At 40.2% G+C, this 23290-nt stretch overlaps 1 protein-coding gene across 4 annotated transcripts in view; it reads left to right on the top strand.

Annotated features, from left to right (window-relative positions):
- Window positions 1-935: 935 nt before the first annotated feature.
- The window catches only part of LOC117405817 (neural cell adhesion molecule 2-like), a 272867-nt gene continuing 250512 nt past the window's right edge, over window positions 936-23290 (top strand). For 2 of the 4 annotated variants that reach the window (XM_059030327.1, XM_059030325.1), the window contains exon 1: window positions 936-1246. In XM_059030327.1, coding sequence (XP_058886310.1) covers window positions 1195-1246 — 52 coding nt within the window. In that variant the 5' untranslated portion in view covers window positions 936-1194. The remainder of the gene's footprint in view (window positions 1247-23290) is intronic. The other 2 variants (XM_059030326.1, XM_059030328.1) reach the window with 2 other exon arrangements.

Below are 23290 nucleotides of genomic sequence, written 5' to 3'. Positions count from 1 at the left end.
CTCTGTTATAGTAAAAAGTGTGTAACATTATGGTCGTAGTTTTCATGGCAACTTTTGTGTTTTAAACTCTCTGATACCAGGAAGAGCTAGGGGTAAGAATGCAGTTTAACTGTATTTTAGAGCGTCCATCCAAATACATCTCACCAGATTTGATACATACTTACAACCTCGAGGGAAGTTTGATACATTTCACCTGTTTTCTACAAAGAAGGACACTTTGTATCAGATATAAACCAATGAACATAAACTGCTAAAAAAAAAGCACCACAATTCTGTGAATGTCAAAATATTAATCTAGGCAAAACTGTCAACACCAGCCTGTAAGTCTAATGCTTTTGTCGAACTAATTCACATAAGGTGACAATCTGTTATAATCTGAAAATCTGTTATATAGTTTGAAAATCTGTTATAGGGTAGCAGTGTGGAGTAGTGGTTAGGGCTCTGGACTTTTGACCGGAGGGTCGTGGGTTCATTCCCTAGTAGGGGACGCTGCTGCTGTACCCTTGAGCAAGGTACTTTACCTAGATTGCTCCAGTAAAAACCCACCTGTATAAATGAGTAATTGTATGTAAAAATAATGTGATATCTTGTAAGTCGCCATGTAACAATCTTGTAACAATTGTAAGTTGCCCTGGATAAGGGTGTCTGCTAAGAAATTAATAATAAAAATAAATCCATTGATTTTCATGTACAACATTGCCGAATCATTTATTTCCATATAAAGCAATGTAACATTTTAAAACAGTAACTACAGCAGTAAATTTCATAAGACAACGATCTGTTTTGAATTGAATGAATTTTGACAGTATGAGGAATCTTATGCAAATGAGGTGGTGACCTAACATACTCCCCCCCCCCCCCCCCCCCCGTGCAAAAATCATTAGGGTTGATGTGGAGTCTGGCACTGACAAACATGTCTTTGGATGCACAGGAATCTCTTAAACACAGCCTGGGTGTAGCTTCTTCCAGTACTAGTTATGTTTTCCTTTTGCGGATGGATATTGGTTAAAGAAAGATATGTTGCTGCGGATGCAGACTCTGTTGCTTGAGCCCTTCTGAATATAGTGGTGCAGTCAGTGAGGTTGCGTGCGCTCCAGTCTCAGTGCGAGAGAGAGTAGAGCGTGAGAGAGTCTTGATTTATTCTACAGTACACTTGCGACTAACAGGAGCTGTTCAACACAGAACCAGTTGAAAATGATTCTCAACCTGCTGTATTTCCTCGGATTGCTCATCTGCAGCAGTCAAGGTAGGAGGAAATCTTTCTTGCCATGAAGTTGTGCGACGTTTGATTCCATCCCTTTTTAAAATATATTGCTGGGAAGTGCAACGTGTTTTTAAAAGAGAACAGCTTTAAAGAGAGTGACAGATGAGACTGCGCTGTTTAGTAGTTTTCGCAAGTCGTTTAACCAAACAAAATAAAAACGAGCTTGTTTGGAGACATTAGCAATTGGTTGGATTTTTTCGAGCATATATATATATATATATATATATATATATATATATATATATATATATATATATATATATATATCTCCTCCAACGTTGGTTTTGTTGTTGCTGGTCTTGGTGTTTTGTTCAAGTCCCATGCATGCACACTCCACTGAATTGTGGCTTCTTGATGCCTTCTAAGTTGTAAACTGGTATGACCATGTTTAAATCTGTACCGTGTGCACAGTATGTGGCCTTGGGTACCAGCATCACTGATCCAGTGTCGAGATGGGGGAAAAAGGGGGATTTCTGAACACATTTCTAATGAGAAAAAGTGCTCGTTGAATAAGAAAAATAACGAGATGTCAATATAAATAATACATACCTTCACCACGAGTTGTGAATCATCAGTCAAGATCTTTTGCTGTTACAGTATTTCATTACTGAATATTACTGTACACACCCTCTACTTGTTATCAACTTGACATCGATGAAGGAATTAGTCGTTGCAAAATTGTTCTAATTGTACACGCACATCTATCTATCTATCTATCTATCTATCTATCTATCTATCTATCTATCTTTCTATCTATCTATCTATCTATCTATCTATCTATCTATCTGTCTGTCTATCTATCTATCTATCTGTCTATTTATCTATAAAATAACAGATTCTTACTCGAGTTACAGAAGTTGTTATCTATTTCAATGTTCTACAAAGCAAGATATTATGTAGCTGGTGCTACCCTGTAGAATGCATTGGATGCATGCTAAAGTACTTGAGGTGATGCCCTACCAGTATCAGATCCTTTTGATACCATGGTGTGTGTGTGTGTGTGTGTGTGTGTGTGTGTGTGTGTGTGTGTGTATATTTAAGCATGTTTTACAGAATGTTACAGGAAAGATTATTTATGAGAACAGCCAACACCTGTATGGTTTCCAGTTATCTCCAATACACTGATGTTTGGAACTATGTGATTCGTGTTAAATCTGGAGCTTTGTGAAAGGCAAACATCGCTTCTCTTGGAATATGAATCCTTATCAATGGCAGCAGGTGGTGGTAGAGTGCTACCTATGGATACACTGCAGCTGAAAATATGCCAGTTCTTACGGAGTTGGCCCAAGTTGTAAGCAATAGTACTTTTTACTAGTTAATAAATACCATTCCTTATTTCTTTCAGATTTGTTCATTATTTCTAATGTACTTTTAATATAAATACTTTGTGTTGCTATTGATGTCATTTTGGATGAATTCTTATTCTGTAGCATTTTGTTTTTTTCAATTTCCAGGACATATCTCACATTCTATAATTTTTTCATGTACAGTTTTTCTTTTACTGCAGTGGGCTTTAAAATGAAGCAGGCATCTTTTAAACAGAATATCGCTGCTGTAAACCTGTGTTGAGGTTTAATATAGCAGCTGGGTAACCAGCATCGTGCTTCTTTACAATGTGTACATTTCATGTTCTAACATTTGCCCTTCTCAAGGCAAACACCTCCCTGATTGAGGAGCAGCAGTAACACTCACGTTTCAGCGAGGCAAACACCTCCCTGATTGAGGAGCAGCAGTAACACTCACGTTTCAGCGAGGCAAACACCTCCCTGATTGAGGAGCAGCAGTAACACTCACGTTTCAGCAAGGCAAACACCTCCCTGATTGAGGAGCAGCAGTAACACTCACGTTTCAGCGGGGCAAACACCTCCCTGATTGAGGAGCAGCAGTAACACTCACGTTTCAGCGGGGCAAACACCTCCCTGATTGAGGAGCAGCAGTAACACTCACGTTTCAGCAAGGCAAACACCTCCCTGATTGAGGAGCAGCAGTAACACTCACGTTTCAGCAGCATCTCTCTATGTGAGGTCAGTGCAGGGACCTTGTGAGCCATTCCAATCCAATATAGAACTATGTTGGAATAAAGACCTGGACTGGAACGACCAACTTTGACCACTCCTGATCTAGTTTACAGGATTAACTGCATAGCCACCCTATATATGGCGTGTAAGCCTTAACGTGGTAAATATTATGTGTGTGCATAGTTGACTTTAAACCTGAATGCCCAGAGCTGTGCAATAATAATAATGGAGAGTACTTGTAGACAAGAAGGATCAGATGGACATAGATAGCTGACAGCATGGACAAGTGACATCAGGCTTTTAGTTACACTTAATGATTTGAGTATTACAATAGAAAAAAGACTCATCCTCTGGAAATAGCCAAGAGTGCAACAGCTAAATGTTCATTCCTTAGGGAACAATTGATTACACTGTTGAATAGCAAGCTTTTTCATACTGTTAATTGGAATATAGATTGTAATAATAATGATAGTAATTTTGCTATGCCCAGAAATAACTGTGATGGAACCCATCCAACTCAAAGTAATCCAGACGCAAACCTTAAATCTTGGAAATAAATTGGTAGCAATCACTTCTTACTCATTTTACAGAGGTGCCAAGGTCAGGATACAGAGCAGGGAAAGAGAACTAATTATAAAAAAAATAAAGTGAGATTGCAGCTGAATCGGGCCCACGTGAATCATATTTACACTTGCATGCTGATTGTGGACTCTGGTTAAGGTGGCAGTTCTTAATTTTCAGGGGTTCCACAAACAGATTGTCAAGAAATACAGATTTGAGATGATTCATGTATTATTTACTGATATAACAGTAGAGGAAGTGAGAGAAATGGACCATTCTGCTGGCTTGCTGCATTATGGCTGGCTGTGATTTTTCCTTTTTTGATATAAACTGGTATAAAGGTGTTGTAAGGATGGTCTCATGAAATAACCACAGCTGCAGTGACCGCAATGCCATATGATCACAATTGGTTGGTTAAGACCGTCATCAGTACTCTAACCTGACAGTGCTCTCCTCTGGCTGCTCTCTCTGATTTATCTATTGTTGTACTATTTCTGTTAGCCAGCCTCAGAGGTGCAGGCTGAGGATCACATCACACATAGATAGTAAACAACATCTGGGCACAACAGATGACTCAGAGATCATTAGTTTTAGTCCAATCAGTTAATATCCTAATATTGTCCTAATAATACTAGAAGGCAGTTCATGATCTGTAAAGTCCAACTGAAACATTATACAATACATTGCATTGTAATGGATTGGTTTAATTATTTCTCTGCTCGCTTGCCCCAGTTGCTTTGGAACTGTAAGCAGGAGTGCCTGTCATGTGGAGATGGCAATGAAAGAGGAGTGACTCCGCAGTAAGGAACATTCTCTCTCCACACCTCCGGTGCGAGGAGGGCTGAAGGGCAAGTTTGTATCCATGCAGTTCAGCTGCACAGGTCAAGTCTTCAGGTTTGTTTGCGGGGAAGTTTCAAAGCAATCTGGGTGGAGCGTGGAGAGCTAACCCTCAGGGCTGATTACTCAGGGTGGATCTTTCAGTAACTTTGGCTTTAAGAGTGCTGTTGATAAATCCACAAAGTGGTGGCTTTTCAGATCCACAGACAGGACTGCTAGCTGCTATTCTTAAAATAAGAGTGAGGAGACATCTGTGCAGAAGATCCACAGAAGAATTTACAAGAAGCTTACTGAGATGTTTCTCATTATAATCTTCCTCCCAATTTTTTTTTCTGATTTAAAAAAAAATGTTGATACCTCAAAATTGGAGCAACAGAACCCATAACCACTGAGAAATAGTAAGGGAGGTGTAAAAATGTCTTATAAATGATTATAAGTAAGTGTATGAGATACTGGACCAATAAGATCAATCATTACAGACTGCATCAATATTTAAGTTGCCTGACCCAGATCTTGCACCAGCATCTGGTGTATTAGAGTGGTCCTGACAGCTTGGTAACTACTTGATAGAGAACCCGATGTGGAGATTGTTTTGGGACATCCCATTGTAATGGAGTATATCCCATCTGACATTTGCTTTTTGGTGTAATGTTTTACCTGTCTTATTTGGTTATAACAAATGTTAGCGAGTGAACGTAGTCATGTGATAACCTTGGGATTGTTGTAGTAATGTCGGCAAAGCCCTTTGACTTGAAAATAGATGTTTAAATCCTTAGCGTTTAATGAGGAACTGAGCTGATTATCTGTGGATTCCATTGACATGGCCTTGTTAAAACAGAACCGGATGATAAATAATGGAGGTACCTGGAATTGGCTAAGCTGCAGTGTGTGAGTTTGTACCCTGGACTCAAGTGTTGAAAGGATTCTGGCAGTCCACTCCACGGGACTCTGAGCTGCTGGAGACTACAGGAGCAATACTTTTAGTGTGATTAGAACCAGTATCTAAACTACAGATATTATTTTATATGTGCAGGACGGTCATGTCCATACCAAAGCATATCCACAGTGCCTCCCAAATGGCATCAGGACAACCGCAGGCTCTTGTTGATCTCGTCCTTGCATGCTCAAAACTACGGTAGCTGACTGGCTGCCAGTATACATGTAGTTCCCTACTGAACTGCAGGTTCTTGTTGATCTCCAGTCCTTGCATGCTCATAACTACGGTAGTTGGAGGCTGTGTGGTCCAGTGGTTAAAGAAACAGGCTTGTAACCAGGAGGTCCCTGGTTCAAATCCCACCTCAGCCACTGACTCATTGTGTGACCCTGAGCAAGTCACTTCACCTCCTTGTGCTCCGTCTTTCGGGTGAGACGTAATTGTAAGTGACTCTGCAGCTGATGCATAGTTCACACACCCTAGTCTCTGTAAGTCGCCTTGGATAAAGGCGTCTGCTAAATAAACACATAATAATAAATAATAATAATAGTTCCCTACTGAACTGCAGGCTCTTGTCGAGCTCCAGTCTTTGCATGCTCATAACTACAGTAGCTGACTGGCTGCCAATATACATGTAGTTCCCTACTGAAGTGTGGTTTCATTCCTCTTAACATAAACTGCATATATTTTCTGTGCGGCAGCAATTAATTAGTACTGTACTGTGCCTTGGGCTACAATCTAAAACCATCTCTCGTGGGTCAGTATGCTAATCCTCACCTTTTTTTCTGTATGAAAAATATAGAGAAACATAACGAATAGTCCAGGGTACAAGTAACTGTAAGTGGTGTCAGCTAATCTGAAAAGAGTTTGCTGACAGTATTTCTGCTGGAATCTGGAAGGTGTGGATGAGTTGGGTTGTATAAATGGAGAGAAGGCTGAGAGCGATACTCTTTAGCAACTAATGCTTCATACAGTCTGTAAGTTGCTTGAGGTGCATTATTTTTGGAAAGTTAAAAAACAGCCACTTGGACAAATGCTATTTTCACAGTAAAAAGATGCACAATCAACCACACATTGATTCATACTGTAGTCTGTCACTCATAGCTCTCTCTCACACAAACACTGTCCACCCCACACACACACATGCACGCACTAGGCACATCAACTGTTTCTTTCTTAAGTTGCTGTTTCGGTTGCTATCCAGCTTTCCTGGGAAACAGAGCTACAGTGTTGCCTATGAACCATTTTGGGTGCTAAATGAATCACACAGCAAACTGAATGAACACAAGTGCAGTGTGTGAAATATTATTTTTTCCATTTTACAGTATTATTTTGCTGTTAATTGTAATGCACATTTAATTTATTTCTTAGCAGACGCCCTTATCCATGGCGACTTACAAGATATCACATTATTTTTACATACAATTACCCATTTATACAGTTGGGTTTTTACTGGAGCAATCTAGGTAAAGTACCTTGCTCAAGAGTACAGCAGCAGTGTCTCCACCGGGGATTGAACCCATGACCCTCCGGTCAAGAGTCCAGAGCCCTAACCACTACTCCACACTGCTGCACGTGTAAAGGTTGAACATTTGCAAAGAAAAAGTTTGGTTCTTGGTACAATACACTACAGCTGCATGCTGAACGTAGAATCTTTTCTGTCTATTTAACATTTTGTACAGCAGAGGCAGCAGATTTTGAACCTTTTGTTGTGAATCAAGGTGCTTGCATGGCAGAATCGTATTAATTATGATGTCAAACAGGAGGGCTTAAATAATTCAATGGGTCCTCACAAGTCACAGAGAAAACAGTCTACCCTCCATGTCAATTAGGCTTTGGCACACGATACTAACCTTGGATATTCAACAGATATTCATCTGTGAAGAGTGGATTGTTTCTGGTGTTCATCTGTCTAGAGGGGGAAATCCCTCTTGTTTAATTTTCCACACAATGGAATAACAGGGTCGCCTTATGTGTTTTAATAAGCAGAACAGGGACTGAAATCTTTAAATTAGGCACTGGAATCAACAGAGAGAATCCCAGAGCTGCATGCTTGTTAAACTGATCCTCTTTGGGGATGGCTGAAAGAGTTCCTGCTTTTTAAATAACAGCTGCTAATGGCTGTAGATAGCAGTGAGGTCAGGTGTGCAGGCTGTGTCTCTGTGTTGCACCTTGTCTCTCCTCAGTGAAGGCCATGCTCCTAAAGCATCAACAGATGAGAACATTGTGTAGTAAGTTAAACGGGACTGATTCATTTCAACTTTTAGAAATACTGTCCTCCGCTGAGTCTTGCATCCAGTGTGCACATGCACATTGAAATGCTTTCATACAACAAGATGGAAGCGCTTGTAAGGTTTCATAAAATAATTGCTAATGCAATTCATATCTTGTGTTTATACAAAGTAGTCTCCTGGTGCTGATGTCATCTCTTGATACTACCTGCATTAAAAATCACTGCAGGTTTAGGAGAAAAGACAGCACACATGCCATGCAGCACCCACAGGGTTAATGGTTCTGCTCTGTGCTCACCTGTGCTGGCACTGGGGACCTTCTGTAAAAAACACATTGCCTCCCGTCGCACTGAGCTGGATAATCAGGGCTGGATTTAGAGATCTGGTGATGTAACCTCTTATTGTCTTCTATCAGGGCCCAATTCATTTTACCTGCCAGCTTACACCTCAGGGTCACACATTGAGATAGCAACTAAATTGAAGCGAGAGGTAGCCTGGATTGCTTGATGGTTAACAGCATAGGCTACAATACCCCTTCAGTTCTGTGAAGTCGCAATGCTTTTTTTCAGAAAATAGCAAACCATAACAGCTGAAAGATTTTGAATTAAGGGGGTATTAAATTGTCCTTGGTGTCCTGGCTAATTGTCTCAACTCCGAGCCAATTCCTGTGTACCTACCAATGAAAGCGCCTCTTGCAGTTGTTAGGAGTGTCATCTTGTTTAGTGTCAGGCCTGAGTGGAGTGCTGGTGCATCAACATTCTTCATAAGTACTGCAGGTATCCACACATGATATCAAATGCTTTTTTAAATAATCTTATTTCAAATATGTATTTCTTGAATTTAGTTCAATTTACTTACTGCACTGTTCTGATACCTCTATGCCACATAAAAACATACAGTCAGTTTTAAAATTAATTGGATGTGACATACATCTCCAGTGTGTGGTGTAGGGATTACGGTCATTAAAAAACAACAAAAAAAAAAAAAACATTGGGACCGACATGGATCACTGTGATCTCTACAGCACAGTACATCTGAATTGCTAAAGTCAATGTACTGTGTGCTTGTTTAGCATCACTACTAGGCCCACCCATTGTTAATTAATGGTGATTAAGGGAAGAGAGGCTCTATAACTCAACTGCTGTGGGTTCTGTTCAATTGATCAAAACAGTGGCTGGTCTTAATACTGCCACTGTTTAGACCCTTATAGCAGGGATATTTGCGTACCGAAGTGCCGAGGTAACACTTGAGTTTAGGGATCCATTTTAAGTGGTTATAAACAATAGCAACACAAAAAAACAATGGCAAAATGTATAACAGTCTTATTATTTCTGAACATAGTCTATAATTGTTAATAGCATAATTAATAACATGTTCATAGATTGTTTATAATCACTGACGGATCCCTAAACTAAAGTGTTATGAGTTCCGATGATTTAAGTTATAGTTTAAACAGCACTGTTTTCATCTACAGCAATCAACTGCAATAGAACAACTTTATAGCAAATATTACAGATACCGGTGCTAATTTGCTAACGACACGTTAAAATAATGCATCCCCGGCTCTCAGTGAGGAAAAAAAAAATATGTTAAACATTGCCTTGCATAGTATACAGTATAAGTAAATATTTTCTATCAATGATATGATTCGGTATGAATACAACGTAGTGGTTTCCCTGTCCCATGAGTGGCCCGTATACACAGATTTGAATGTATCTTCTGTATGATGTTGGTGATGCATACATGTAAATAATCTTTTTGACATTTTTGCTGTGGTCCAGTGAGTAAGGCACTGTGTGTGCCATCTTTACAGAACGCTCATCCAGTCTTTGAAAGCTGAGGTCCAGTGATTAAAGCACTGTGTGTGCCATCTTTACAGAACGCTCATCCAATCTTTGAAAACTGTGGTCCAGTGATTAAAGCACTGTGTGTGCCATCTTTACAGAACGCTCATCCAATCTTTGAAAGCTGTGGTCCAGTGATTAAAGTACTGTGTGTGCCATCTTTACAGAACACTTGTCGAATTTTTGAAAGCTGTGGTCCAGTGATTTTACAGCTTAATCATTGTCATTACCACTAGTTATTAACAGAAATTAAGCAATGATACTGTATCAGTTACCAGTTTGTGGGAGAAGCAACGGACACAGTGCTGGCGTGTGTTCATGGAGGAACCTGATGTTTCTCGAATGCACCTCCAAGCGCCTGCTGTTTTATACAGTCTCTACACCCCTTTGTGTGCAAAGCTTAGCTGCTGGCTTATCTCTGTGTGTCAGCAATGTCTTGTTACTTGCACCAGGTCAGGTGAGGTCAGTTCTGTTCATAGTATTGCCCCCTTCTCATGCAATAAAACATTCCTGCAGCATACGCTGCCCACATACAGCTGCACCCTCAATCATAGTTTTGTACGTGTCAGCTGTTCATAAACTCCTTCCTTAGTGTTTTATTTGATCACTTAAATAGTGACACTGATTTCTCATGTCTCGGAGTGGGTGGAGCCCTGTGCTCACCTCATTGCCTCTAAGCCATACAGTGCAGTATGTACGGTATGGTAGGTGCGACAGACCTGGTGCCTTATTTGTTGCCGGTAAGAGAACTTTATTGTGTACGTTTTTTATAATTTAATAATAAAAATCTAATTGAAAATACACCAACGTGGATCTGCCATAATAAAACACAAATGACAGGAACATAAATTACAACCTGAAAACGAATGATTCTCCACCCCACTGAGATCTGATTACACTGAAGCCACAATAAATCAGATGCCCTAATTCTACATGCCACAGCTCTCTGGGGCACCAGAGGAAGTGGCACAAACAAGACAGACTTTGAAATTTGACAGCATCAATCTGTGGGCAATGCACCATGCGCGGCTCAGAAAGGTGAGTCTTAGGACTGTATTTATATACATAGCTACTGTAAGGCAGCGGGATTTGTGAGATAGCAGGGAGGGGGTTAAAGCCTCCCTGAAGAAAAAAAACATGTGAATATGCACGTTTGTTTAGTTTAATTGTTTTGCTTTTCTGTTAATCATTGTTTGTTAACTGTTTTATTGTTTAATTTAATTTGCTGATTGTTTTGTTAATTATTTGTGGGGGGGATATTTGAGAGGCAGCGAGTATAGTCTTGGATGCTGAGTAGAAGGAGGCAGAAAATAGGTGCTCTGCTTCCAAGCAGTCTTTAAAAATAGTAAGTGCTGTGATAAGCGTGAGTGTGTTTTGGGTAAAGGTGCAGGTAAACGGTTTAGCCGTCCTGCATGTTAGTAAGGGAAAGAACCTGTTTAGTTAGCGCTCCAAACGGAGTTAGGTTTTTGTTTTGTGTTTTGTTTACTTGTGTGTTTATTAAAAAAAAATAGCGCAACCGCGCTTTAAAAAATCAATTTCTGTTGTGCTTGGTCGTAATTTTAAAGGGGCACGAACCCGTGAGTGGGGAAATCTTTTTACACTACGTTTATGGGTGGGTGGTTCTTTCAAAATGTTAATTTACCAAAACCTTCCTTTTAAAAGAGAAGCTTCAGGCATACCGAGTTATAGTGACCTGGCACTCCGAACAAGCTCCTAATATACATACACTCCCACAGTGCGGGGCTTGCATGCTCCAGTCCCCAATAAAACTGAACTGAATATAGCTGTCACTGATCACCATCAACTCTTTAAAAGAACAAAGCCATCCTACAGTAAAATGTGTCGTGCCACTTATATTTTATTCAGGAGAATGTACTTAATGATTCTATGATTGTGAACTGTTTTGGGATTTTATAGGCATTTCCTAATTTTTTTTTTTTATATACTGAACAGGGTTTTTATGTATTTATTTTTAATTCACCACTATTGGTATATTAAAAGCATTTGTGAACTTGGTTATTTTATGTTTGAAATACAGTTAGTGTCCACAAAAGGCTGAAACAGTGTTTTTGTCTGATGAAGCCTTTAACCTTTCTGTTTTGACTCCCACACAGTGCTGTAGATACTTTCTGGAGGAAAGCATGACATTTTCTGACCTGACCTGAAGTATCAAGTCTGTCATAATTTGGAATATTGCTCAAAAGTGTGAAACAAATCCAAATCCCAATGCAAGACAGAACCTCTATACATAGCTGTTGAGTTAAACACTTTAAGCTGTGTCAGCCTGGCTCCGAGAGACTTCAGTCCATCCCATAATCAAGAAGCCAATAACTTAAGTCATTTGGAACTCTGCATTGAAGGATTTGGATGCTCTGCTTGTTTGACTTTCCCTTGTTTGATCTTCCTCAGACAGGATATCAACTAACCTCTTTCTTTTTGGAATATTCTGATCCATAGACCTCCCTGCATCAGGAATTGTCTGTGGGCCCCCCTGTTTCAGGATTGATGCTGTACTCCGGTCCATTATAAAACCTCTGTAACTAATGCAACATTTTATTAAAGTGTGGAAAACTCAGCACAGGGGTTGTTGGAAATTGATGATATTTTACGTTGCAGACTAGATGAAGAGATAGCTGTGTCCAAAGTGGTTTGAGGTCATGGGCTCAGTCAGTTTTTTTCTTCCATAATGGTGTTCCTGTACCACCTGGGGCAGACTTGTACCATTCAGCCAGGAAAGTAATTCTGTGCCTCTCAATCCCATCGCCTCCCCGTTGAGCTGGATTAAGTGCTTTCGATGCTCTCCTGCAGTCTCCTCAAACCCATTGCTTATCAGCGCTCACCTGCTGCTCTCCCATCCCCACCGGGATATAATGGGCTGCTGCGGTCAGCAGATTAAATGGCTCCATTTGCAAGGAGTCCATTATTCAGTGGAGAAGCCACTGCCGTGCGAGAATAAGGTGACTTGATAGTCGACAAGCCCTTCAAACGAGAACGGGGGGGGGGGGGGTGGTCAGAATGTCCTTGCTATACCTTTCGTGCAATAAAACATGTTTAACCATGATGTATATGTGTATCCTTTACAGGAAGAGCTGCTGCAGTTTTGTCCCATTTCACATTCAGAATTGTGATTGTAAATACCAGGTCTATCAATTCAAAAGCCAGCAAGAGTTTCGGGGTAACAGATTATAGCAAGAAGTAATACTTTTCTCATGAATAGTCGATATTTGTTTTCAATGTTGAATCTATACATTTAGGCACGAATGTCAGACTCAGCAGTCGTTACCTCCTAGATACCTGTCCGTTGGATGTCATTGGCTGATGAAAGTTCTGAGGTTTCTAATCCCCAGTGTTCTACTTGGTATTGATACATTTTGGTGCAGTAAACAATTCACCCGGACTCTCATTGTTGTGTTCAATTTAGTTGAGAGAAGTGTCCATGGTAAAACTCCCCTCTCAGACTAATGGAATCCTACCATTGCACAGGAATGACATTTAAATGAAAGATCATACGTGCTTTCTTAAATTGCACACAATAATAATAATGCCATTCTCCTACACTTGCACATTAAATAGGATATGTTTCTGAGCATGTAATGAGGGGAGGAGATGGTATTAAATTCAGCAGGTTCTTTGCTCTAATCATTTTAAATGAATAACAAAATGCACAGTGTTTTGACAGCTAAGTGAGAGATGGCTACTTGCATGCACACATTTATATAAACTAGGCTCTGTGTCTAATCTCTGCTTGTGGGTATTTTTCTTTCATTCTTCCAGTACCATTCCCCTTTCCAATGGTTATATGTGAACTGCTATCCTTTCAGATCCCTGCAAACCTGTCCCGTCAACAGCATGAGACAATTCCCTTTAATAAAGGATCTGTAAGTCAGAGTCTAATATGCAGTTTAACTGGGGGTCTCAAGTAATGGTAACGGTGCAGCTGGATCTCAGTGTCTGGAAAAACCTGGTAAATTCAACTAATTCTGTCAAATGTGATCAAGTTCATCCCTCGACTCAACTGCCAATACTTCAAGTTTACATGGCTTAATGCAGAGGTGTCAAACTCCAGTCCTTGAGGGCAGCATTTCATTCTAACTTAATCTCTCAATTAACATTATTGATCTAATTATTTGTTCAAAAAATGATTGAAAGATGATTAAAAAAATGCACATGATTCAAGTTACACTGCCTGTGAAACCTTTTTAGGTATATAGATAAGTGATAAATTAGTCCAATTAAACAAATAATTAGACCAATTAAGTAATTGAGAGCTCTGGTGGAACGAAAGCCAGAAGACACTGCGGCCCTCCAGGAACTGAGTTTGACACCCCTGTCTTAATGTTTTAGATATTTACAAGCACAGAGTTCCATAGCTGAATTGTCTCATCAGCCATACCTGGTTTAGGGCCTTTTTAAGTAATATCATGTAAATTACAAAATATGAGGCATTCACATGCCTGAATTAATAAATTCAGTGGTAAGCCAGACATGCTGCTTGCCTACTATTTTTATTTTTGAAATTAGACTGGAGACATTTTTATGATAAGACCATAACCAAAGATGCACTTATTTTTTTTATACAATTGTCTTTGAGTCGCACAGTACATTTATTCTAAATGTAGGGATTTGTTAATGTTGCTACCTTGATGATGTCCTATCTTTTATTTGGCACTAATCAAACATGTAAAGCTCAGAATTCATTGGAATAGCTTCACTGCAGCACACGTCTTGGATTAGGGCATCTCTATGTGGTGTAAAACATTAAGTCACACAGACACGTACCTAATCTGTAATCCATCTGTGCAGTATGGCTGAGATGCAGAACAGATAGCTTTTGAACACGCTGTGGCAATGATTGTAATTTCACTGAATGGACGAAGACTGCATTTTGTTCTTGACTGAAATGGATCAGAGTATTTGTATTTTTTAAATTGGGGCTGGGTGAGCAATGTCTTGAAAACACACAAACAAAAAAGACAAAAGCAGCGATGCTGTCTATCTTTAAAGGAATTGGTTGTGGCAAGTGTGTGTAACAAAAGGGCATTTTTAATTATTTCAAAAATCTTTAATGAAGATGTTCTGTGATGTATTTACGGACCTGCACTATCAAGAACATATATTACAAGAAGGTCTGGATACATTCACAATGCTACAATATGGAATAAGGAATAAGGACTGGGAATTATCGGTGTGTTACAGGGGCCTTCAATATGCAAAGTTTTAACAACTTTACAGGAAGCTCAGCAAATAAAAAAAAAAAGGCAGAGAAAGCGATAAAAAGCAAGACTGAGTCTGCTGCATGTGACATCACAGAGCTGCTGTGAGCTTCTCTCAGAGACTCTCCTGCCACTGCCAGGGATTTCATCTTCACGGGCTGCAGCTTCAAAAGCCTCTGTTGTGCTGCAGCTTTCCCAATGTTACTGTGGGTAATAATTTAAACACAAGCCATTTTTATATGGACAGTCTGTTTACATCTTTTTTTTTTCAATTTTATTTCATAATGTATTTCATATATCTTTGTCTTTTCTTGTGATCTACCTCTAACACATTGGAAAGTAGGCTGCAGTTGTCTTTCTCAACAATGTGCAGTATATCAAAAAGTATTTGCAATCCTAGTGATCCTGTGCCCTGGACTGTAAGATGTCAGTATGGCTGTCTGTACCCACATCTGGCTGTGATAATACAAATTCAGCAGGCTTAGTGTTGCTGTTATAGAAAAAGATACAGATGCCCACTGCCGTTCTAAGACACAACCCAACACACAGCTGAACAAATTAGTTCTGTACAGTATATGTGCTCTCTATCTGTCCCCCTGGTATATATAATGCAGGTACACACACAGACACAAGGTCATGTTTAAATTTGTTTTGATTATACATTTAGCTTGAGAAACTTATAAGATTTATAAAACTTTTCTAGACTGCTGTTGATTTTTACATTTTTTTCAACAGAATTGAAAGAAAATGTATCAGTCATCTTTAGTTAACGCATGAGTTAAAACTTTGTGACACAGGTTGATTTATTTTCATTTTGTTTTGTTTTTATATTAATATAATAAAGGTCAAGGATGAGAAATTTGGTCGAATTTTGTGTTTTTGAGTTAAGTGTACCGTACCCGCGGTTTATGTCCATTTGCTTCAAATCGTCAGAAATTCGGGCATAAACGTTCTATTTCTGATGCATGACTCCAGATCTTCCTGTACACTTCTATCTGCTCACAGAGAATCTAGAGCCTGCACTTCCTCAGCACCCCAAAGGCTGTGCGTTTCTCTCATCACACTGACTGCACGCCATGTTTGTTGTTTTTCTTTCTGGAGTGTACTGACTGATGCAATGTAATGACGGATATCCTTAACCTCGCCCCTGGCCCGCCTTGGCTTGCAGCCGGATTCATATGTCTCAGTTTGGTTCTCACTTGGCTCGACAAATAGCCAGTGGAGAAGCACTTGTATCCGTACCGTACCAAGCCCTGGCGGGTCGGATGTGCCAGTGGATAAGGGGTAAGAGATGCAGGTAGTGTGATTGGCTTTGCTTTGATTCTTGTATCCCTTTGCTTTGAACAGCCTATTTATGCATGTATGTGTGCAGATAAGTAATAACTCCCAATGATGCATGCATTGTCATTTGACACAGACCACTAAACACAGGTGGATTGCATTCATTGTAATCCTGTTCATGAATGAATGCTTTTTCAGAACATCATAAATACAAAATTGATAAAAAAAAGAAAGAAACTAGTATCTGCAGTTGTCAAGTTCTGAGTCAGTAACGACTGTGCCAAGACTTCCTATGTTAGTGCAGCGATGCCTTTACCATTCTGCAGTGGGTGATAGCTTACCAAGAGGGGTCGCTGATTGCAGATTGATTGATTTTAGGTGGGTATTGAAAGTAAAATTGACCTTGCTGTTTGATTACTTACAGGAACATCACTTCAACATTTTTGTCTATTTTTAATTTATTTTTGGGCTTCAGTACTGAAGCCGGACGTAGTGCGGGGAGACTTGAAGGTCTTTTGGATTAGATGATTTTGTAAGGTGCCTGGTTTTGGTATTTCAAGCTAAATACCATGCTAATAATTCTGTACCTGTTGTGATAGTGTCATTTTAAAAATTGATTTTATATCTTAACCACATCAGTGATTGTGTTGCAACTGACGATAATGGTACCGTTACTGTATGGTTTATTTCTGGTGGTTAAAGTTACCTACAAGGGCTACATTGAAGAATGTGTATGCACTAAACACCTTTATAATTACTGTTTGGAATAAGCAGGGTCTGAATTTCAACACGAGGGGTCACTTCTCTGAGTAAAAAGGAAGAGAAGCTGTAGTTAAGGCAGTTGTGCACGTGTCCCTTCCTCACGTCGATGGCAGATCACAGGTGGAATTCCGGGAGCAGTGATGGCCGTGATCTCTGGAGACCTCTCTTTCTGGTGGTGCAGGCAGGCCAGGGCTCAGCATGAACACAGAGCCTCATTCTCCGATTAGGAAACTGTAGCTTGCACTTACCCGGGGATGGGGGTCTGATCTGAATTTCAAACAGTGCACCGCACTCCTTCGTCTGCTGTGCTGCATTATAGATATATAGAAGAGAGCCAAACACATTTCTTAACTATGGCTATCTGGATCACATTACCATGCAGATCACTGGTATGCAGATACCAGTGTTTTGCCATGCAGCCAATGATTTTCAGGAGCAGATTGAAAAGAGGATTTGGCAATATTTTATTAGAACCTGAACAGTGTTATGATGCAACAAAGTTTTTAACACCGGATCGGGTAGCTTAATAAGATGGTAGAGATTGAATGCTTGGCAAAGGGTAGTTAGCAGGATTGCAAGATGTATTAACCCAGTAGGAGGTAACATGGGCTGGGTACTGCGCACTTGTTCAATTGAGCAATGTATTGATCTAGTGGTCCCGGTGTGGAGTGGGCCTGTCTCATAAACCCTGCCAGTTTGAGTGCTGCTGTTGTGACAATGACTCTTATGCAATCTCTCAGTCTAGTAGTTTTAAGGGTGGTTGGTGATCCGTCACAGCCAGTGGTTCCTACCCACAACCCCCTGTGAAATCCTGACCAGTCAAGGTGTTGTCAAGGTATTTTACTGTGAGTTTTAATGTTCAGATCCAGTGGATCCACTGTGCTGTCCTGATGTTAACAGTTGCATTTAGCTATAAGCTAATGTAAATTGCATTTAGCTATAAGCCGATTAACTCTCGATTTATTGTTATTTTTTAATATTTACATTACACGATTAGGAGGACCCTGTACATGTGCATGTACCATTATTATTATTATTATTTTTGTGTGGTGCTATTTTATTAGAATGTAATTAATACATATACGTTGTTCCACATCTGTGGCTTAGGTGAAGATATCCAGGTCTACCTTCCAGGTACAGACCCTTACCCGAATCATTGTAACTATGATAAGGAAGGCTCTACAATGTTCTTCTTACTTCTTATTAGTAGTGACACCACTATTAATCACTGTGCCTGTGCTGTAGATCTGTGGGTAGGTTTATTATTTATTTTTTCATATCTTGAAATATACAAGCAAAGGTCATTGATGCAATAGAAGAGGAGGGAGGTGAGGGTAATGATTTTGCTTGTGTAATAAGGTTAGCTGTCTCTTGCAGGACTGTCATTCCAACTCATATCAACAAAATGAATGCATTATTATTATTATTATTATTATTATTATTATTATTATTATTATTATTATTATTATTATTATTATTTGCAGTATTGGTAGCAGTGTTGTAGTATATTTCCTAGAGCTTGACGCTCTCTTAATGTCTCCAGGTTGCTAAGCAGCATCAGAATCATTTCCTCTGGGCCAAGATTTCCACTGTGGGCAAAGTGCCCACTTCATACATTTACTATGGAGCAGGCAATCTTCCTGCAAGTTGCCCACATAAAATACAAGCCTGTCTCCTAACCATCATGTCCGAGAAGCCGGCTGCACTGGCTCCCTACAGATATTACACAATGTTATTTGCACCTGCTGCTGCTGTGGCACATGGGGGTTGAAACACTGTACTATCTATCTATCTATCTATCTATCTATCTATCTATCTATCTATTATTATTATTATTATTATTATTATTATTATTACTATTATTTCTTTCTTAGCAGACACCCTTACCCAGGGCGACTTACAGTTGTATGCAAGAAATACATATCAAGAATCATATCAGTCCTAATAAGAGCAAATACAAAACACAGTATGATTTAATATCGGGGCAGTTCAAGAGCAGATAACTGTGTTGATAGTTACATCAGGGTTAGATACGAGTGCAAGTGAAATACAAAATACTACAGATTGGGTTAAGTGCAGGATTAAATACAGTAAAATAGGGAGCAGATAAGTGCAGGTTAAAGAGCATTAAAGACAGAGTGCTATATAGTCCAGAAGGGAAGGGTTGAGTTTTACAGATGTTGTCTGAAGAGGTGTGTCTTGAGGAGGCACTGGAAGGTGGTCAGGGACTGGGCAGTCCTGACATCCATAGGAAGGTCGTTCCACCACTGTGGCGCGAGGGTGGAGAAGGAACGTGCAGGGGAGCGTAGAGGAGGTACAGCCAGTCTTTTAGTGCAGGCGGAGCAGAGAGATCGGGTGGGGGTGTAGGGAGAGGTAGCTAGGTGCAGTCTGGTCAAGGCATCGGTAGGCGAGTACAAGAGTCTTGAACTGGCTGCGAGCGATGATCGGGAGCCAGTGGAGTGAGCAGAGCAGTGGAGTAGCGTGGGAGAAGCGAGGCAGAGAGAACACCAGGTGAACAGCGGAGTTCTGAATGAGCTGGAGAGGACGGGTGGTGGATGTAGGGTGGCCGGCCAGGAGGGAGTTGCAATAGTCTAGGCGGGAGAGTACCAGGGACTGGACAAGGAGTTGTTGCTCTTCACATGTTGCTCAGGAAGAAATGGCAGGTGCGTGCTAGAATGGAGATGTGCTCAGAGTAGGAGAGACAGGGGTCCAATATGTCTACATTAATATACTACAGAATGCAATACTACTGCTAGAGTTGGAACCCTTTGAGTAAGATAGATATAAAATAAAAGTTAAAATAGAAAATATACATGATTTAAAAGAATGGATCTGTGCATGTGCATGTATTGTTGTGCTGATGTGTGTGCTTCAAATTATTAACACACAGAAAATCCATTTTGTAGAGAACTATAGCTATTTTATTTTTTGTTTGTTTTACTTTCAATGGCATTGGAATGTATAGCTGTAAGGTTTCCCCCCTTTCTGGTTAAATAAATACACAGACACATGTGTGTTAGGATGAGCACACTTTTCTAACACCATTACTTTTTATTGTTCAGGCCTGTCCTATTATAAATGAATAATGGGTTCTGGCTGCGTAAGTAACCAAGTGCTGCTTTATTAACACTGCTGTGCTGCTGCAGGGGCTTTGGTGCACAGGCCCACTGTGGTGAGTGAAGCTTAGGGCAGAGAAGAGTACTGTACACAGAACATGGACTTGCTTATTTCTTTCACCATGTATTTCTTAGACCCTGGAACTCAGCAGGCTGCCACCTGTGGCCCCACGGATACATCCCACAAGTAGGAATGCTGCACTTCCAGCTCTTGTTGAATTATATATGTTTTTGCTCTATGGTTATTCTTGGCCCAAGTTTTGCAAAGTATTTCTATAGGTGGCCCATTGAGAAATCAAAATGAGTACTGCTGGTCTAAACTAATGCAGCTCAGTGTCAGGTGCAGTGCTAATCAGCACACGATGGCACTGCTGTTGATTGCTGGATTGCAGACCCTTGTTACACTTGGCTCAGGCTATTATGTAGAGAGCACAGTTACTTTAGACTGTGTTTCCAGAGGGGGGTCAGGTTTGAAGTTTGCACAGTACCTGTTGCAGGACTTAAAGTCTCAATACAGCAGTACAATACCTGCTAATAGCAGTAATGAGATTAAAAGATGGCACCAGTTTGTCTGTTCAACCACTATAGACAAAATACTATGCCCTGGCGAGAGGGACCTGGTGAATGATCCCACAGCATATCCCTCATCTGTGTTTCTAGTTACACAGCTGGAGGAGGCTGCACACTAAAGCAGCTGAAGAGGTATAAAGACTCTGAGAGGCTAATGCAAACGTCACAATTGTAATCCCTGGGTCCCGAGGCCTTCATTGCTAATGAAATACAGCTTGTTTACAGCAATTTTAGGTCACATGGAAAATGAGTGGACATTGAAAACGTGGTATTTGGAAAGCAGTGATTATATTCGGAGAAGTTAATGTACTTCTCGGATTTTACAAGAAAACACACTTCCAGGTGCCACATGCTTTCAAGTAGAATGCTAGGGCTGGGCAGAAGCACATCATTAAAATATCATTTAAAACGTGCACTTAGGTTTGATGAAACTATTAGTAAACAAAGAAAAGTTATCTGATCCCCTCTTGTCAACGCACATAACCTGCTTCTACAAAGGGACTTGCATCAATGGACAGCACAGCAGCCTTCATGGGCAGTCAAGACAGACGCTGGTTGTGGAGGGAACCATTTTTTTACTGATCTTTTCCTTTGCGTTCCCTCTTCCTGGTACACCCACCGGTGGCAGCAGCTCGGAGATGGGAAGGCTGTGGTGTGAGAAACACTGAAAAGAAAGGGCTTGATTGCTGATGTCAGGTCTTCCGTCAGCTCACCTGCTCGATGCACCCTGCAGAGGTGCTAGAATGAGGCTTAGATGGATTCTCAGCATCTCAATATGGGTCTTTAGAAGACTTTCAGTCAGCCTGTCATTTTTTTTCAACTTAGATAAGAACTGAGAGATTGGCAATGCTTTCCTCCATTGAGTGACTTTCAACACTGCTCCTTTGAGCCTGATGAGCCTTTTATAGCATTTTAGTTTTTTAGTTAAAGCCTCAGTGAGACTGTCTCTCGTGAAAGCAATATGTTGTTATTATTATTATTATTATTATTATTATTATTATTATTATTATTATTATTATTATTATTATAGGTGCAACTGGCAGGTAGCTTTAAAAAACTAAATAAAAATAAAAACATTGTGTTACTGATCACTGGCTTAGCATCACTGATACACGAATTACATTTAGGACAAAAAAAAAGGATGTTCCAGGGGTAAATGTTGGTGTTCGTCTAGCAACGATGGCAGAAATGTGTCTGCCTTCATACGACTCTGTTTATCCAGACGTTTCAGTAGAAGGCACGCTTAGCTAATAGTCTGTGAGTGCTGGCTAAGACAGGCCCCATGGTGCAGGGTGAAATCAGAGGTGAAGTGCAGCCTGGTCTCAATACAGAATGTTATTCTATGGGGAGCGTGCGCTGCTCTTGATGTTATTACAGCTAAACGGTGAGGGACAGTTGGCCTTCTAGCTGCAATGTCACAGCACAGCTGTGAAATCTGCAGGGCTTTCTCCATATTGTAACGTTTATGATATTAGACCTGGGGTCAGATTTCCTCACTTCTTATCCTTCTCAAAAAGGTCCCATTTTGAGACTGACAGTGAAGGTGGAGGGAACCATTTCTTAAAATACCTTTTCTTCTCTGTACTCCTCTTCCTTTAGGCACACCTAGGAATACTGATTCATTTGTGTACTGTTTGAAAAGGGTGTCACTCTGTGCACTGAACCTTTCTGTTCATCATGTCAGTCAAGTCTCTACCAGTAAAAGATTAAGCAAGTATTGGACCACAGTTTGTACTTTGTTCATATAGATTCTTTACTAGCAATGCACCACATTATGTGTTGCAGTTGAGGGTCAGTATATAGAGCCCTGTGACCCTTGTACTGCACATACTGTAATGGGTCCCCCTACCAGCTGATGGGTGTATATATGATAGTACATTTCTGGATAGATTATAGTACATTTCTGGATTATCACTGTTTTCTGTGGACAGATGGAGACTTCAGTTGCAAACAGCAGTGTGCCCCTTTGCTTATGTGGTGTTAGATTTACAGATCTCAAGACCTGCTTGTATTTTGTTTAGATTTTCAGCTCAATATAAAATGAAGATCCAGTTCTCATAACACACCTCAGACATACAGTACTGGTAAATGTATATTTTTTTGTTATCACGAAGTGTAATGCTGTGGTGCTAATGGTTTAATTTGAAACCAAACTCCAGTACTCATTAATTTTAAATGCAATTAGACATGTGCAAATGAGCTGCAACGGAAGTCCCTGTGGTGCACTGGGACAGTGCATACTAATCAGACCTGTACCTGTAATCCCTGTAATCCCTACAGCGGCGCACACTCAGAGAAATACACATGGCTGTTAGTAACACAGGATGCTGTTTAACTGGCACCTAACACTGCCCCCAAAGAAACACCGCCTTGCAGCCCCACTCCATTCCATAGTTACAACACAGCAGTGTGCATACTACCTCCCAAATAAACCCCTGTTATCCAGCGACAAATCCCAAACCTCCGATCTGAAGAATCTACAAAACTCAATTATCATCAATCTGTGAATTGATTATATCATCAACCCCAAACCTCTGGTTGAATAATCTGCAAAATTCAATTGTCATCACTTGTGAATTAATCATATCATCGTCATCAAAATAATTTGTTTAAGTGTTTTGCGTTACAGTGTGAATATTATAGATACAAGGCTTCAAGC

The sequence above is a fragment of the Acipenser ruthenus genome, chromosome 9, assembly GCF_902713425.1.
Source record: "Acipenser ruthenus chromosome 9, fAciRut3.2 maternal haplotype, whole genome shotgun sequence".
Lineage (NCBI taxonomy): Eukaryota > Metazoa > Chordata > Actinopteri > Acipenseriformes > Acipenseridae > Acipenser > Acipenser ruthenus.
This window is presented reverse-complemented; position numbering and strand designations above follow the sequence as displayed.